A 16,854-nucleotide genomic window follows, 5' to 3' on the forward strand; every position below is an offset into this window, starting at 1 on the left:
GCTGGTGCGCTGTTAGCATCTATCTGCTGTCAGAATGAAGCGGTCTCAAGAGCCTGAGGCAACAACTCTGGTAAGACATGAAGAAAAAAGACAGCTCACTGGATCACTAACTCTCACGTGTGGATTTACAGATCAGAGGGTACAGCTATCCATCTGGGACCATTCCACAGCATTTCAATTACCAGGTGTCTTACCAATTTTGGTATTTGTGTAAAGATGTCTTTAAAGAAATTGTCAGAACATTTCTGTTCTTCTGTCCTTCTTTCCGGTTTGCTTCGCCCCCCCCCCCTCCCTAAATTAGATTACTGCCCAGGCACTTGGAACTTTAAAAATCAGAAATTTCCCCTAGCCAGAGGAAATACACTGGCAAGCTCCCTTTCTCCTCCCTGCAATTTTACTTTTGAGCTGAGTCCAACTCATTCCAGAGAACAAGATGCAAATAGTCACAATCATGAACCTAACCACACACCCCCTTCCGGCCATTTTCCCGTTTTGCTGTTTAAAGGAAAGGAGCCACACAGGTCAAAAGCGAAACAGCTTGGAGCTGGCCAGCTGCAGAACAGCCCAGCTTTTTGGTGCTCAGAAGAGAGAGCAAGCCGACAGCAGCGGTGGCGCTGTCCAGATCCCGGTGCTGAATATTACACGTTTGAGCGTGTCTCCTGCCAGGTTCAATCCTCACCATTTGAAGAGGTTTTGTTATGATAGACCCCGAATATAATTCTCTTAAGGGGTTGGGCGGGGTAGGGAATTCATTTAAGTGTTCCTTTCTTTTCATCAGAACAGTCCTTCACAAAGACACATTATGCATTTCATGGCATAGTAATGGCACAGTTTCTATTAAACACCAAAATGAAAAGCTCTAAGGGGTAGAAATGGAAAGTTCAAGGTTCATGAAACCTAATGTGTGTTTTCTCTCTGATTCAATACAACAGCCCTTAGAGCCCTAAGTCCCCTTGTCAGTTAAAAATAATTTCCTGTTTGAACAATCATGGGATTAATCATTGTTCTGATTAAGCGCTGTAATGGTGGTGGTACTGGGTTCTTTGCTCTCTGGGACAGACTTTTAAATAATGTTTCATTAAGGTTTAGAAACAGTAGAGAAAGAAGGAAACTTGTGAACTACGGTGACTTGAGTGATTAAAGATGTATTTTAAACAGTGTTGCTTTAACCTTGTCTTGGGGAAATGCCCATTTTCTTATGTGATTTAAAGCCAAATTGGGGTAGTGACTGCTCTTAGCCCTTCCAGACGCTCTCTGATCTGAAAGCTCTAACAGCTTTTTTTTTTTTTTTAATGACAGTTGCTGGTACATACCCAAAGGAACATTAAAACAATCCTACACCCATGCCCCGCCCCCATGCACTCGAGATAATATAAAGAAAATGGATGGAAGAGACAAAAAGTGCTCCACTTCTAGCCTTTAGCTCTTGGGTAGTTGCATTCAAATACAAACACTTGTCTTTGAGAAGTGAAGATGTTTCTCGTAGCGACAATATTCATGGGCACACATCAGATTTCACTGATCCCAGCAAACAGTTCCTTCCTTTTCTTGATCCCTGGCTGCTTATTTTAGCAGCTTCTCCACCCCGCTGGGAATACCATCCAGATCTCAGTCCAGGTAGATCTGACGTCAAGAGATGGCTTTCGTCGATTTGACGTGTAAACACTCATTTCCATTCTGGCTGGGAAGGGCTGGGGCTCCACTCAGCCGCGAGACCGCAGCGCTTCAGTGAGCGCTCGCCGCCGCCCATACTCTGCTCTCCTCGCGCGCCTCCTAGCTCTTCCCAGAGCAATCAGGAGCTAGGAGGGGTTCCGGAGCCCGAGGCTGGGAAGATCGAGTCTGCCTGGTTCTTTCTCCTCTTACTGCTTCTTTTCCTGCTCTCCTTCCCACTTGGGCGCGAGTGGCTGAGCCATGGAGGGAAGAGCCTGGACTGGGCAGTGGATGGTATTCGCCTTCTTTGGCGCTTGCTGTGCACTGAGCGGAGTCACAGCCAGGAGGCAGTTTGTTAATGAATGGGCGGCAGAGATCCCCGGGGGACCGGAGGCAGCTGCGGCCATCGCCGAGGAACTGGGCTATGACCTTTTGGGTCAGGTAAGAGTTGACACTTCCAAGAAACTTTCTGGGACCCGAGGGAACGGGTGGGACCGGTCCACGGTGTCCCGAGTGGAGCCCTCGGTTACACTGTCCTGCACGGTGTGACAGTGTGGCCGTTTAGTTTTCGCCCCTGGCGCGCTTTTAAAGGGAGAGGGCTTGCGTGATCTTCTGGGTGGCTTGGTCTGAGCCAGGCAGAAGGAAGCAGCTGCAGCTGTGGACAGCTTATTCTTACTATTGTCCGCTCCAGAATTGAAATTCATTCTTGCGCTGCTAGGAAGAAGAAAGACGAAGAGGGGCGGGGGGAAAATCCCTCCACGCTGGTTCAGGGAACTTGAGATGCACCAGGCTCTCGGGCGCCCCTGGGAGAGGCGGTGCGCTCAGTTTCGCCGGGACTCGGGCGGGCTGCGTCAGGAGCCGGCCCTTCCATTCTTTTCAATATGGCAGCATCAGATGCAAGTCCTGATGTGAGGGGCCAGCAGGCTGGGGGCGGGGGGGGGGGATGCCCGCCCGCAGCGTAGCGGGGCGGGGGCTCCCATGGTGCGGAGAGCGCGCCAGCTGCTGGGACTAGCGAGTCGGAAATTAGAGAGCAGAGGAGTGTCTGGGGAAGCTGGCGGGAAAGGAGGTGACTGGAAGACGCGGGAACCTCTCTTTTGCCACTCCGGGAGCCCAGAATCCTTCCCTGGGAACTTGGGAAGTGGCAGTTCCGTAACTTTGTTTGGTCAATGCCCCTGCCAGGCTGAGCTGTGAACCGACCCCTGGGGGGAAAAGGATCTCCGTGTTTCTTGTTCCTAGGCTGGTGCGTAATGGTTTCCTTAGAGGTCCCAGATTAACAGAGAAACTGTTGCCTGTCTAAATTGGGGAAGGGGGTGGGGCTGGGTTAATTGCTGCCAAGGGGAGCCCAAGGGTTTTTAAGAGCTAGCCTGCTTGGTCGAACGGTTCCCTGGGGATCCCGGGGAGGGTGAATTCTAATCTGGATCTTTCCTTTTCTTTGATGCTTCATCCAGCCTTCTCCCCGCCCCCACAGCCCCTCACCCCCACCCCCCCTCGCCCTCCTTGAAAGTTGGTCTGCCTTGCAGCGGGGGAGGAGGGAGTTGTAAAACATTTTGGCGCGTTTTCTTTTCTGGAGGTGGTGATTGAGATGCTGAAGTCATGGATGAGTAATCGGCCCGCGTAGGCGTCGGCGATTCCTTAGATCGAATCCGCCGGGGAAAACGCCTTCTCTCGCTAGCGGCTTAGTTCTCCAACTTTGTGAGCCAAGCTGTCTTTGAAAAGCCAGGCAGGAAAGTCAATACCCAGATTGATTTCCCAGCGTCCCCAGTAGCAGACCTAGCCTTTCGCATTTGTACCGGGCCCTGTGCCGGGGCCCTGTGTTAGGAACCGAGACTGGCTTAGAAACAAATGGTGGTAACCAAATGTAATTTGTCTAGTAAGAGAAGCTGAGCTTGGAATCTCAATACGGTACCTTTTGACTGAAGGAAAGAAAGTGAATGGAGACGCGTGAAAGAAGCCTGCCCAACGAAGGAAACATCTGCACAGGGGTTAGGAAAAAAGAAGCAGAGGTTGCCAGGAAGGAATAATGAGGTTGGAGAAGGCACTCTAGTCATAGAAAACAGCATGGGTGGGGTGGCGTGTGGGTGGGAAGGAACAGAGAAAACTCAAGAACCTTAGTAATAAGTCCGGTAGCTATGCAATTGGGAGTTTGGAATCCAAACGAGAAGGTGAGTAGCAGACAGAACTCTATTAGTGGGTACTACAAGCATCATGGATATCCTATATATTTTATGAGGGTAAAAATGTAAATTTTAGCCCTTGGACAGCTTGGTAAATTTATAGAAGGAGATTGGGAGAGAACGATAAAATAAATCTCCCTTTCTCACCTATTAACCACAGACACACATTCAAACCCGGATCATTCAATATGAAAATTCCCTTTCAAAATAAATAAACATAAATCCAGAAATAAAAGGTATTAAGTCAGCTTTGTTGATACACTCTATGGGATAGAAATGGCATAGTCATGACAATAGTTTAAAGTAATTCATCATGTATGTTAACATAAGATTTGCAATGCTGTCTTCCTTGTAGTCATTTCGAGTTAAAATACATTATTAACAAAGATTTTAAAAATGTAATTATATGTAATTAGTGTTACTACCCTAAAATATTATGATCTCAAGATAAAACTAAGGTAGTGTTAAGGAGCAAAAGCAGCTGGCAACAGAAACAGAGCTAAGTGATCTTTTTTCTTTTCTCTCCCAAATCCATTTACAGCTCATATCAGATTCATTGCCTAAGAGCAGTCTTATAGCAGGGACTAATCACCCCTATCAAAAAATTCTCCAGGTGATGGGAACCACCACATTTCTTTTTTTTTTTTTTTTTTTGTCTTTTCTTTTTTGGTACTGGGGATCGAACCTAGGACGTTGCACTTGCTAGGCAAGTGCTTTGCCACTGAGCTACATCCCAGCCCCACCACATTTCTTTGGAAAGAAGTGTCAGGTTTTTTCTTTTTTTCTTAACTTAAAATATGCAGGGCATCTATAAGAGGCTGTAGCTTCAAATTGGGTTCTGTTTTATGTAAAGGCGCATTAGTTTGAAAGAATACTTACATTTATAAATGAACCCTAGGTGTTAATGACCATCCAGGAAAAAATATGTACAATCTAGTAGAACACCTGCCTTAAACATAGCATACTATTTCTTGAGAACCTTGAATTACTGGAAAATCAAAAGAACACCAATAATAGCTTTTAATGTTTATTATTATGGATTCAATGACTATAATTTTTTTTTGGTTGGTTGTGGGGCTTGAACTCTGGGCTTGGGCGCTGTCCCCGCGCTCTTCAGCTCAAGGCGAGCACTATACCGCTTGAGCCACAGCGCCACTTCCGGCTTTCAAGTGGTTTATTGGAGATAAGAGTCTCACGGACTTTCCTGCCCCAGCTGACTTTGAACCGTGATCCTCAGATATCAGCCGCCTGAGTAGCTAGGATTACAGGCATGAGCCACTGGAGCCCGGCAATGAATATAATTTATATTAACAATGTTTGTTTTAGCAAAATGTAGTGCCAACTACAGATAGTATCAAAGAAGTTTGCTTGCTTTTCAAAACTGTATGGACAAAATACATTTGGTTGCATAGATATTTTAGGGGAACGATCTTCAAATAGAATAACTTCTCAGACACATACACACATTTATCAAAGTTAGTTCTAATATGTATGAATCAGATGTATCAGTAGTTCCCATACAGACTGTGAGCCCAAGCAATAATATCTTTAAGGTCCTGTCTAAACCTATAACACTGCCTTCTACATGAAGAAAAAAGTTGCCTTCAAGGAACTAGCAACCCGGAATGGGCTGAATAAAGGTTTCCTGTCTCTCTGTTACTTGGTTTTGAAATTGTCTGCACATACTCATTTGGAAAGCAGATTTTGATTTTGATTTTTTTATAGATTGGATCACTTGAAAACCACTACTTATTCAAACATAAAAGCCATCCCCAAAGGTCTCGAAGAAGTGCTGTTCATATCACTAAGAGATTAGCTGACGATGATCGTGTAAGTGTTGTGCATTTGTTCTCAACTCAGTGACTTAATCTGCTTTCTTTGTGATTTCCAGTAAGACAAAATGTATGTTGCAAGCAAATGTGATTCTTTTTTTATTGTAATCATAATTTTTTAATCTGTAGTATTTCTAGTCTCTTTCCATAAGGTTATATTGCACACTAGTAATAAGTTTAGATTGAACCAACAAAGTTAATTATATATGTATGCACTGTAATTACATATAATCTGTTATGTATTTATATAAATTTTGAATTTGGAATATTGAAAATCACGTAGCAGCACCAATTGAAAAATTTTGAAAATACAACCAATCAACAACCTTTTATTGTTTATATGGTAAGTATAAGGAACTTTAAACCAATTCAATGATGATAAAGAAACACATGAGCTTTGTTTTCACCAATTCAGTGTAGTTAAAGAAGTTTCCATCATTTCTACTTATTAATGTTTATGAGAAAGAAATAAATGTCTTTATAAGATATCAGTGTCCCTAAGTATAGTCTTGTTTGTTCCAAACCTTATCATCTTTCTTTACCGTGTATACCAATTCATTAGTAGAAAATAGCTGGAAATGTTGAAATGAAAATAAATAGGGTGGGGAAACTATGAATTCATATCTGATACACCTATTGAATTTGAGAAGTCTATTTTTAAGGACAGCAAACATACAAACAAAAAAAATGTCTACATTAGGAATGTTGAAATTTGCATATACAAAGTTTCCATTTCTCAAGACTGTGACATATTGGGAAAAATTCATCCTAGCCGTCTTGATATCTGTATACATAATTTCTGTTGTTTAGGACACACTAGAGAATTATAGCAAGAGAAACAATATATTTTCTCAACTTCCTGCTTTGGAAAAAAATTTAAGTGATAGAAAGTTGATAGGATAGTTGATAGTACATGGAATTCATGAGGCCTGTGAAATAAATTTTCAGATTTATTTGTTAAGAAACCAACTGAATTTTTAAATAATAAAAGATGAAATATGAGGCCAGCAAAATTATTGAATTCAAATTTACAAGAACCAACCCCTCTCATATCAGGACCATGGACAGCAAACCTATAGCTCGTATTCAGGGATTGCTAGTTTTCTTGTTTGATTTTTTTAAAAATTATATTGTAAAGGTGACATACAGATAGGTTACAGTTACATAAGTCAGGCAATGACTACCTTTGTTTTTGAACAGTGTCATCTCTTCCCACATTTTCTCCTAGGTTTTCCTTCCTGATACCTCATTCACTAGTTGTATAGTTCATTTTCAACTTAGTATCACTGCTGCATTTGTTCACTCTTTCTCTGTGTTCCTCCTTACTCTCTCCTAAACAAACTTACATACAAGACAAAAAGAACAGAAAACAAAAACAGCAACACAGGAGAAAATTAACAACAACAACAAAAACTAAAACAAGAGCAAAATAACAGGAAACCTTTTGTTTCCATTTCTTGGAGTTCATTTCGATAAACATTATTGTACATGATCATATGCACATAGCTGTTGATCCTCTCAATTCCACTCCTAGGCATTTATCCAATAGAACATAAATAAGGCCACACTAAAGCTACCAGCATAAACATGTTCATTGCAGTATTGTTTACAATAGCCAAGATATGGAATAAGCCCAACTGCCCCTCAGCAGATGAAAAGATCAAGGAAATGTTTTATACATACACAGTGGAATTCTATACTCCCACCAGGTAGAATGACATTGTACCCTTTGTAGGAAAATGGAAAGACTTGGAAAAAATATATTAAGTGAAGTAAGCTAGACCCAAATAAACATAGGCTGTATGGTTTTCCTTTTTTGTTGTAACTAGAATGTGCTTATAAATGAACATACTGGGTAGTAAAATACAAAAAAATACATGTGGACATGATAAATTAAACAGGATGCTAGACATACACCCAATGATACCAAAGGAGGATATTCTTAGGAGAGGAGCACAAAGTTCCTGTTTGATTTTTTAAGCAAAATTATGACTAGATTTGGGAAACAAGTTAGGCTCACTTTACTTTAAAACTTGTCCTGTCTAGTGACCTCATATCTTACCCACCCATAGTCAGATAGCTCACTGTGAACTCTAAAAAGCTTTCCAACAATGTGACTAGTCTTTGTCCTTGGACAAGGCAGGAGACAGATTTCTTCCTTTATGTAAATATACACTCAGTATTTGTGCACAAGTAAAATTGATCTTCATAAGATAAATTGGACAAAGTATAGAGTATACCTGCTATTCCTACTCAATTCATGAAAATATGGAGATGGGCCAATTCTACTCATCTGTTGTCTCCTTTATAATTAACTTTGAGGGGAAGCCTAAGGCATAATTTACAAAGCTAAGATTTTGTTCCTCAAGATAATTTTATTAAAAAGGAGTTAATATAATCCTATGAAAAGATTGTTTCAGAATAATTGTACTTTAGAAAACCTATCAGAGCCATAGAGCTTATGGTGGAAGACTAGATCAAATGATCTTTAGTGTTCTTTCCAGGTCAAAAGTATTATTTACAAGTAAGTATGCAATACCTATTATACTCCTAATAAGAAAGCAGTGACAGTTTTTTTCTATTCCATTTATGCTCCCTTCTCATGATTAATATGCAATTCTGAGTTAATGACATTAATCACAACTCCTTTTCTTATAATTGAATGTTTACCTGATCAGCTGGCAAAGTACCTCTTCTTATATTCCATTTTTAAAAATTGCTCTCAATTTTCATATTTTCAATATGAAATATTTAATATTATTTTCAATAATATTCTTTTAGTTGGCCTTGTGAAATGCAGCAACAGTTTCTCTTTATAAACTAATGAGATCACCAAAATTAAATGATCTTCACTCTCAAAGATTAGTACTTGCTCCCTAGCAGCCAGCTTCCAAAGACCAACTTAGATAGCAGACTGTGTCTTCCAAGCATTGTGGTATTTTAAGCCAAAACAATTAAGCCTGAAAACACAAGCACTTTAAAAATAAATTATAGTGACTAATTTCTAGCTCTCAAGTCCCTCACTGTGTTTATAATATACAGGCAGTATGTTTTCTAAATGAAAATTCAGGACAGGCTTAGTGGATGATTTTTATCCTTCAGCTGCAAATTATTTTCATTTTTTATTTGTGAACATGACTCATTTATTTGTGAAGACTCTAACATTAACAATATCCCACCTCACCATATATACAACAAAAAAGCCATGTTTCGAACAGAAAATAGTAATGTTGCTCAGCAGAATAAGAGTATAGCATTAGTATAATGATTATAACTACAAAGCAGCCCCACATTCTCTCACGGCCTTGAATATAATAGGATTATGCCATAAGTGTGGGTCAGGTAGGTTTTATAATGTCATATCTCTCTGCATAATATATGAGACTAAATTAATGGTGAGTGTGCCTGGTCAGTAATGTTCATTCATCACCCTAAATCTGTCTTTCTCAAATACATTCAATACCGTAAGGCAAGAGGTGAAGCACAGAGGAGCCAGAGTTTAAATTCACAAAGACAGAGTGCCAGTCTTATGTTGTGTAACATTTGCAATTTCTACCTTTTACATAAAGCAAAAGTAAGCTGCAAGAGCTCTGTAACAGCAGTCTCTTCACTTTTAGCTTGTTGACTCATTCTATGAAAATGGTCATATTTTCAGCTACCCTGGAACTTAGTATAATGCTCCATTTTCTGATAAAAGCAGGCAGAACTTTTACTTACACTGCAGTTGCAATGTAAATAATTTGTGCGAATCATCCTTTCACTGACTACTTCTCACCCTAGAGATATACTTTACTGTAATGGAGAAACTGTTTGTCTCCTCAGTGGGCAATCTCTTCTTCTCACTAGGCTGCCCATTTGATCTGTGGTCAAGCAAACACACAGTGGAATTCTGAATCTTGATTGGAAGGGTTGTGATTGCACAGACGTGGTTGATTTACCTTTGATTTTCTTGGTATAAAAATCCTCATAGGTGATATGGGCTGAACAACAGTATGAAAAAGAAAGAAGCAAACGTTCAACTTTAAGAGACTCAGCTCTAAATCTCTTCAATGATCCAATGTGGAATCAACAATGGTACTTGGTAAGTATTTACAGAAAGACTGTGAGACCTGCATCATCTACACAATCATCTATTGGATCTATCTATCTATACATTTATGTGTATGTATCCTATCTATGCATTTGTGCAAATATTCTATCTTTTTTTTTATCACCAATCTATCCACCAATCTATCATCTACCTAATCCACCTGTCTATCTAATTGATCTCTTTTAATTCAGTAGTATTATGTAGATGTAGAATTTTGTACATGTAAAGGGACCTTTCCTATTTGGATCTTCTGTTTTGCTTGGTGAGATGACTAAAACAGATCTTTCTTTGTTATGCTTTGTCTCAAGTTTTTCTGGGACTTGTGTAGAAGAATCATGTATTGCTTGGTTAGAGGTTTCAAAAACAATATTTGTCTTAATATCACTGTTGCTTAAATTTATTCTTTTGGTAGGGGGTGGGTCATGGTGCTGGGCACTGTCCCTCAGCTATGCAGCTAAAGGCAAGCGTTCTACCACTTGAGCCACAATGCTACTTCCAGTTTTCTGGTAGTTTATTGGAGATAAGAGTTTTATGGGCTTTCCTGCCCAGGCTGGCTTTGAACTGCGATCCTCAGATCTCAACCTCCTGAGTAGCTGGAATTATAGGCATGAGCCACCGGAGCCTGGCTAAATTTATTCTTAAACACCCTCCAAGTACTCTGAGAACACAGTTAACATGATTAGATATATAAACAGCAAAGTAGAGAGCTCTTAGACAGTTCAGGCGAAATTCTATGAGTAAAGCTGAAGGAAGAAACCACTAGGAAAATTTACCTTCAAAATGAAAGAAGCTCTAGGAAAGTGTATTTGCTAAAGTCTGTGCTTGCAAACCATTCTACCTTTGAGATATTTACCAAAATCTTTCTTAATATGTGGGCCTTGAGTTAAAAACTGCAACTATTGCTGCTTGACTAAAAGTTATTTCTCTTCTGTTTTAATGGTAAGCCTTTATACATGTTAATAGAAGGATTTGTTGCCTGGAGTATTACAAAAGATAATTTTTCATGACAACCATAAACTAAGGTTTAGATACCTTTGTTGAATAATGGAATGAACTAGAGTCTGTTTCCCTTCCAATCTCTTAAACTAGCTATTAGCTAACACCTGTTGTGCATTTACCATGTGCCAAATTGTATACTAAGTGTTCAATATGAACTAACTCATTTAGTGTTTATGACTCTTATGTTGTAAATACTGTAATTATGCTCATTTAACAGATAAAGAAAAATACATTGGCAAGTTGAATAATTCACTTAAATCACATTACTAGTTGTAGTGAAGACCTTGTGGTGGCCATGTTCTTAGCAACTACACTCATACTTTTTTAAAAGCGCTCTTCTCTAGCTTTAGCCAACAGAAAGTGTGTCATTCCAACCTCCTGTGATCATCTTTATACCAGCCTGGTAAATTCTTGCCCTGCCTTCCCCCACTTTGTAATTGAAAGCTTCAACAAGGGAATAGTCTATTTGTGACACTTTCATGTATATAAGCATGCATATCTATGTGTTTGTGTGTGTGTGTGTGTGTGCTAATTCTGGCACTTGAACTCTTGAGCTTTTCTTGATCAAAGTTAGCACTGTACCTCTTGAGTCACAGCTCCACTTCCAACTTTTTTTGGTGGTTAATTGGAGATAAGTGTCTCACAGACTTTCCTGCCTGGGATTGGCTTTGAACTATAACCCTCAGATCTCAGCCTCCTGAGAAGCTAAGGCCAGATGATTTTTATTTCTTAGAAATTCGTGTGTGTATGTGTGTGTGTGTGTGTGTGTGTGTGTGTGTGTGTGTGTGTGTGTGTGTGTTCCTTGGGTTTGAACTCAGGACCATATGCTTGCTTGCAGGAACTCTACCACTTGAACCACTGCCTTAGCCATTTTTGCTTTTGTTTTTTTAAAAAAATAAAGTCTTGTGTTTTTGCTCAGGACTGTCCTAAACAGTGCACTTTCTACCTATGCTTCATGTATAGCTGGGATTATAGGCTCATGTCACCACACTAACCTTACTAATTGAAATGAGAGTCTTGCTAACGTTTTGCTTAGGCAGGCCTCAAACTATCATCCTCTCTAACTCTAGCTCTTAAATAGCTGGGATGCGATATATACTGTTCCAAATTTTTTTAAAAAATTGACTCCCTCACTGAGTACCTGGTACTCTTCAACTACATCTCTCATGTTCTTAGAAATGTGTTTATTTCTGTGTCATCTTGTTGATCAGCTCTTCGCCCATAGACTCACACATTATGAGCATCAGAAAAATTAACTGAAAGGGAAATATTAACTGTAAAGGAAAGCTTACTCCCTAAGTTCCTCACACTTGGAAACCAACAATTTAATTGCAATTCCAAAGAAACTACTATCTCCTGAGCATTCCAGGTTCTGATATTCCTTTAAATTCATCCGTGCCATGCATGAATGATATGCATCAGATAATATATTGAGAGTTCATTCTGACAATGGTAGCTCAGAACTTTGGGGGAAGATGGAAACCTCAAAGAAAGCCCAAGTAGAGGGGCTGGGAAGTTGGCTCAGTGGTAGAGCGCTTGCCTTGCATGCCAGAGGCCCTGGGCTCGATTCCTCAGCACCACATAAGCAAAAATAAAAAATTAAAAAAAAAAAAAAAAAAAGAAAGCCCAAGTAGATGAAAAGTTGAGTATGCTCTTACAAATAAAAGCAACTTCTTTAAATCTGTGTGGTTCAAAGAGAGGGGGCCTAAGATGATTCATCCATTCAAGTGATTTTCCATTGGGATGACAGGGAGAAGGTCCACATTCTGCTGATTCATTTGGCCCTACTGACATTTTTGTTTCTTCATTCTACCTAGTCACTCACAAATGGTAGAGTATCGTAAGGATAAGTTTCCAGATCAGAGAATATGTTTCCATTTTGTGTCAAGTAAATTATGATTTTTTTTTACCAATGCTTTTTTCTTAATCAGCAAGATACCAGGATGACTGCAGCCCTGCCCAAGTTGGATCTTCATGTGATACCTGTTTGGCAAAAGGGCATTACAGGCAAAGGAGTTGTTATCACCGTACTGGATGATGGCTTGGAGTGGAATCACACAGATATTTATCCCAATTATGTGAGTCTGGGGCATCCTGTAACTATGATCACTATCTATGCAGGTATGCAGTGTTTTCCTTCCTTTCAGAGAGAAACTACTCTAATGCCAGCTCCTGGGATGGTAATCCAAGGCTTTATTCCTCCCTTCATCCTTCTATCAGACCATATGAACTTTTGAACTTTTTTTGGTACCAGTAGATATTGGAAGAATTCAGTGGAGTGAGGGACATGTATATTGGGAAAATTTAAATTACACCACTTAAATTATTAAGAGCTAGTCAGACTGTGAACCACTCAGAATTTAGAGCAATAAAATAATGAACTCAAGCCTCATATCTGAGATCATTTTCACAGTCTTCCTCTCATATCCCTTATGGCTCAGTAGGCATGACAGTTATGTGAGTGTTAGTCCTTCCATGCAAGTTCAAAGAAATATCACAGAAGGCAGAAGTGCCATGCGGATAAAGGAAAAGTTAATTAGAGAATGGAAAATATATATAATTAAAAATGGCGTGCTTAACTATTTTTGAAGTAGATAACTTAAAATGAACTCTTAATATGTCATCAGTCCTTATATCAGGACTGATATATCAGGATTGATATATCAGATGAAACACATCTGTTTCATCTGTAAGAGTGCCCTTTGTCTTTCTCTTACTTCTTTTGCCCGCCTAGCATTCCCCAGCTATAACTTAAAGCTAAAGAGCAAAGACAAAAGCAAGGAAATAAAGAGGCAAAAACAATTAGCACAGGGAAGCACACGGTAGAGATTAAGGATTATTAAAGATACAGAAACTACTAAGAAGTAGTGATAGTGGTAATGAATTTCTAAATGAAAGATGATTTAAGTGTAGAAATTTGATTGTAAAAAGGGGCCATGGGGCTGGAAAGGCGGCTCAGTGGTAGAGTGATTGCCTTGCATGCAAGAGGCCCTGGGTTTGATTTCTCAGCACCACATAAGCAAAAAAAGCAAAAACAAAAAAACAAAAAACTGGAAGTGGCACTGTGGCTCAAGTGGTAGAGTGCTAGCCTTGAGCTGAAGAGCTGAGGCATAGCACCTAGGCCCAGAGTTCAGGCCCCACTACCATCCCCTCTCCCCCCAAAAAATGGGATCAGACATGCAAACTGGTCTACATTTGAATTAAAATGAATGATTTTTAAACTGTACCTGACAAAACTAAAGGAGCCCCACTACACAGCCATATCTACATCTGTGGTCATGGTGGTGATTAGTGCAAAACATCACTTACTAATCCTATAGTCTTAGGAAAGTTATTCAGCTTCTCTGGGCCTCCCTACTCTCAGTAGAAACATGAAGCAATCGAAATTATTAAACTCTGACTTTTTCTAGCTTTTTTTTTTTTTTGTCGGTTGCGGAGCCTGAACTCTGAGCCTGGGCACTGTCCCTCAGCTCTTCAGCTCAAGGCTAACGCTCTACCACTTGAGCCACAGCACCACTTCCGGCTTTTTTTGTTTATGTGGTACTGAGGAGTCGAACCCAGGGCCACATGCATGCAAGGCAAGCGCTCTACCACTGAGCTACCTTCCCAGCCCCTTTTTCTAGTTTGTGAGCATCTATGAGAGGTGAGTTTGGCAAAACTCCCTTATCATTGGATGCAGGCTCACTTGACTCTGTTCATCACTGTTGCCTGATTTGTAGGCATAATAAATGTACAGAGTCTAGGCTAGAAACTGGAATGCAAGCTCTTGAGAGATCTTCCAGGATGCGAAGAGGCAGTGGTAGGAAGCTTAGGATGCCCTAAAAAATGAAACTAAAGTATTATTTTTGTTGTCTCGTTAGGATCCAGAGGCTAGTTATGATTTTAACGATAATGATCATGATCCATTTCCTCGATATGACCCCACAAATGAGAACAAGTGAGTAAATGTGCATTTGGGGGGAGGGAATAAAGTACTTCAAAAATGCTTTGGGCTGGGTGTTAGTTACTCACATCTGTAATCCTAACTACTCAAGAGGCTGAGCTCTGAGGATCACAATTAGAAGACAGCCCAGACAGGCAAGTCTGTGAGACTCTTATCTCCAATTAACCACCAAAAGCCAGAAGTGGTCTTGTGGCTCCAGTAGTAGGGCACCAGCCTTGGGCAAAAGAACTCAGAGACAGCACCCAAGCCCTGATTTCAAGCCCCATGACCAGCACCCACCCACCTACCCCTCCCCACTACATGCACGCACCCTCATACATACGCACACAAATGGTTTTATCTTGTTAGAGAAATGCATTATAATTTTTTTTCCCAAACTTCAGCATTCAAAAAAATTTTAATGCTGAACACCTGTGCTGCATATGCTGTTGCTTTTAATGCAGAATATGAAAGTTCTGTTGGTTTAGAGACCACATTTTAAATAGATATCTTACTATTAAGCTCTCCTCACATTATGGAATGTTACGGAGTACTTACAGAGCTGTAAAACATGTTTATGGCATTGTAGTTATAAACTTTGAGCCCTAGCTTATACTCTTCTCCCACCCCACCCCAGTTTCACCATGAATCATTGACTATGTTAATCATTAAAAGAAATATGAAGAAATACCCATGAAAAAATTCCCACAAATTTCTATGGTGGTTGCAATTACTAGCCAGTTCCTCTAGCAAAACAAGGCAGACAACAGTTGAGATAGGGCAGCCGGGGCTAAACCTCTAAGTCCAACCCAATCGACATGATGTTGAAGCGGTTAGTTACCTTTTCCAGTTCCTACTGGGTGCAAAGCCAAGGAAAGAAAAAGAGGAAGACATCTTACTATCAGATTATCATTGTTCCATTGTAGTCTTTGGGAGGCCCAAAGACATGGTTTTTGTGCTGACATTTCACATAGAACCCAACTGTACAATTTACACTTTCCTCTTCATTTTTTTCTACCCAGAAGGTATTTGCACCAAAATAGATTAAATCCAAAGTCAAAGTCAGGGCTTGTTTGCTGTAAGTGGCGCTAGAAAGAACGAAACAGTAAAAAACAAAATTCTTGGTACATGAAACATGAAATGCTTCCTTAGTAATCTCTTGCATTATTAACAAAATTGAGTCAGTCACATTTGTCCCACTATCTTCCAATCCTTCTCCTCTCTTGGTACAGTATTACTAACAGACATATTTCTTGCCTTGGGTTGTTCCCTTTTCAGAAATCCAGCATAACCCTAGAAGAGAGGCTAGGACATATGGACTAGGCCTCATCTTCTGGGCATGTGTTTATTTGGAGAGAATGGTCAGGCCCTGTGGAGAGGTTAAAAATTACTGCTCCTCTTGGTACTTTTAACCCTTCCAGGTTTAGAGTAAAATTCCAACCACAATACTTCTGATAAAGCAAAATAGAGTGTCTTAGACACACTTTAAACCATATTTCCAGGTGAGGACTGGGTAAGCTTTTCAGGAGCATCTGCTCATTTGAAGTCCAGCCTTGTAATGTTAATCTAGGAAGCAGCTGTCTGCTGGTTTTATATATAGATATAGATGTAGATCTGTCTCTCATATATATATATATATATATATAATGTATATGAGAGAGAGTGAGAGAAAGAGAGAGTGATAGGGAAACCTCCCCTCTCTGTCTCTACTATTTTTGTCCCCTAGACTGGGAGATAAGGTGTGTGCTGCCAACATTTCTGAAAGAAACTTCCTGTGGAAATAGTCAATAATAGTGCTTAGAAAAGAGGAGCCACTTTCTTAGAATTATTAAATTGTAAAATTTCTTATAATTTTTATTTCAATCTTCTTGTTAAGACATGAAGGTCCGGAGAGGGGTGTCTACTTGAAGCTACCAGAACTAATTTAGAGGTGACATCCTCTCTGATAGGCCGTGTATCTCCTTCTTAGGCAGACAGGGGCCAATATAGATGCTAACTTTTGTAGTGACTGCAAAGCTGGTGAATAGTCGATAGAAAGCTACTCTAAAATTCCTCTGATTATGAGAAAGAAGACTTAAGACCTTGTGTTTAGCTTCACATCTTTGTCAAATATCTAAAACAAATTACCTTTAAAAAACTAATTCACAGTGTTTGAAGTTTGAGTCCATAGCCAGAGAGCTGTGTTGC

The 16,854-nt window shown here is 40.0% G+C and overlaps 1 protein-coding gene across 2 annotated transcripts in view; it reads left to right on the top strand.

Moving 5' to 3' along the window:
• Nucleotides 1-1,766: 1,766 nt before the first annotated feature.
• Pcsk1 (proprotein convertase subtilisin/kexin type 1) overlaps nt 1,767-16,854 on the top strand; it is a 44,091-nt gene continuing 29,003 nt past the window's right edge. For both annotated transcript variants that reach the window (XM_042690876.1, XM_042690877.1), the window contains exons 1-5: nt 1,767-2,091; nt 5,550-5,654; nt 9,627-9,737; nt 12,677-12,823; nt 14,606-14,682. In XM_042690876.1, the coding sequence (XP_042546810.1) occupies nt 1,912-2,091; nt 5,550-5,654; nt 9,627-9,737; nt 12,677-12,823; nt 14,606-14,682 (620 nt within the window). In that variant the 5' untranslated portion in view covers nt 1,767-1,911. The remainder of the gene's footprint in view (nt 2,092-5,549; nt 5,655-9,626; nt 9,738-12,676; nt 12,824-14,605; nt 14,683-16,854) is intronic.

This window comes from Dipodomys spectabilis, unplaced genomic scaffold, assembly GCF_019054845.1.
Source record: "Dipodomys spectabilis isolate Male_0828 unplaced genomic scaffold, ASM1905484v1 ptg000140l, whole genome shotgun sequence".
Taxonomy (NCBI): domain Eukaryota; kingdom Metazoa; phylum Chordata; class Mammalia; order Rodentia; family Heteromyidae; genus Dipodomys; species Dipodomys spectabilis.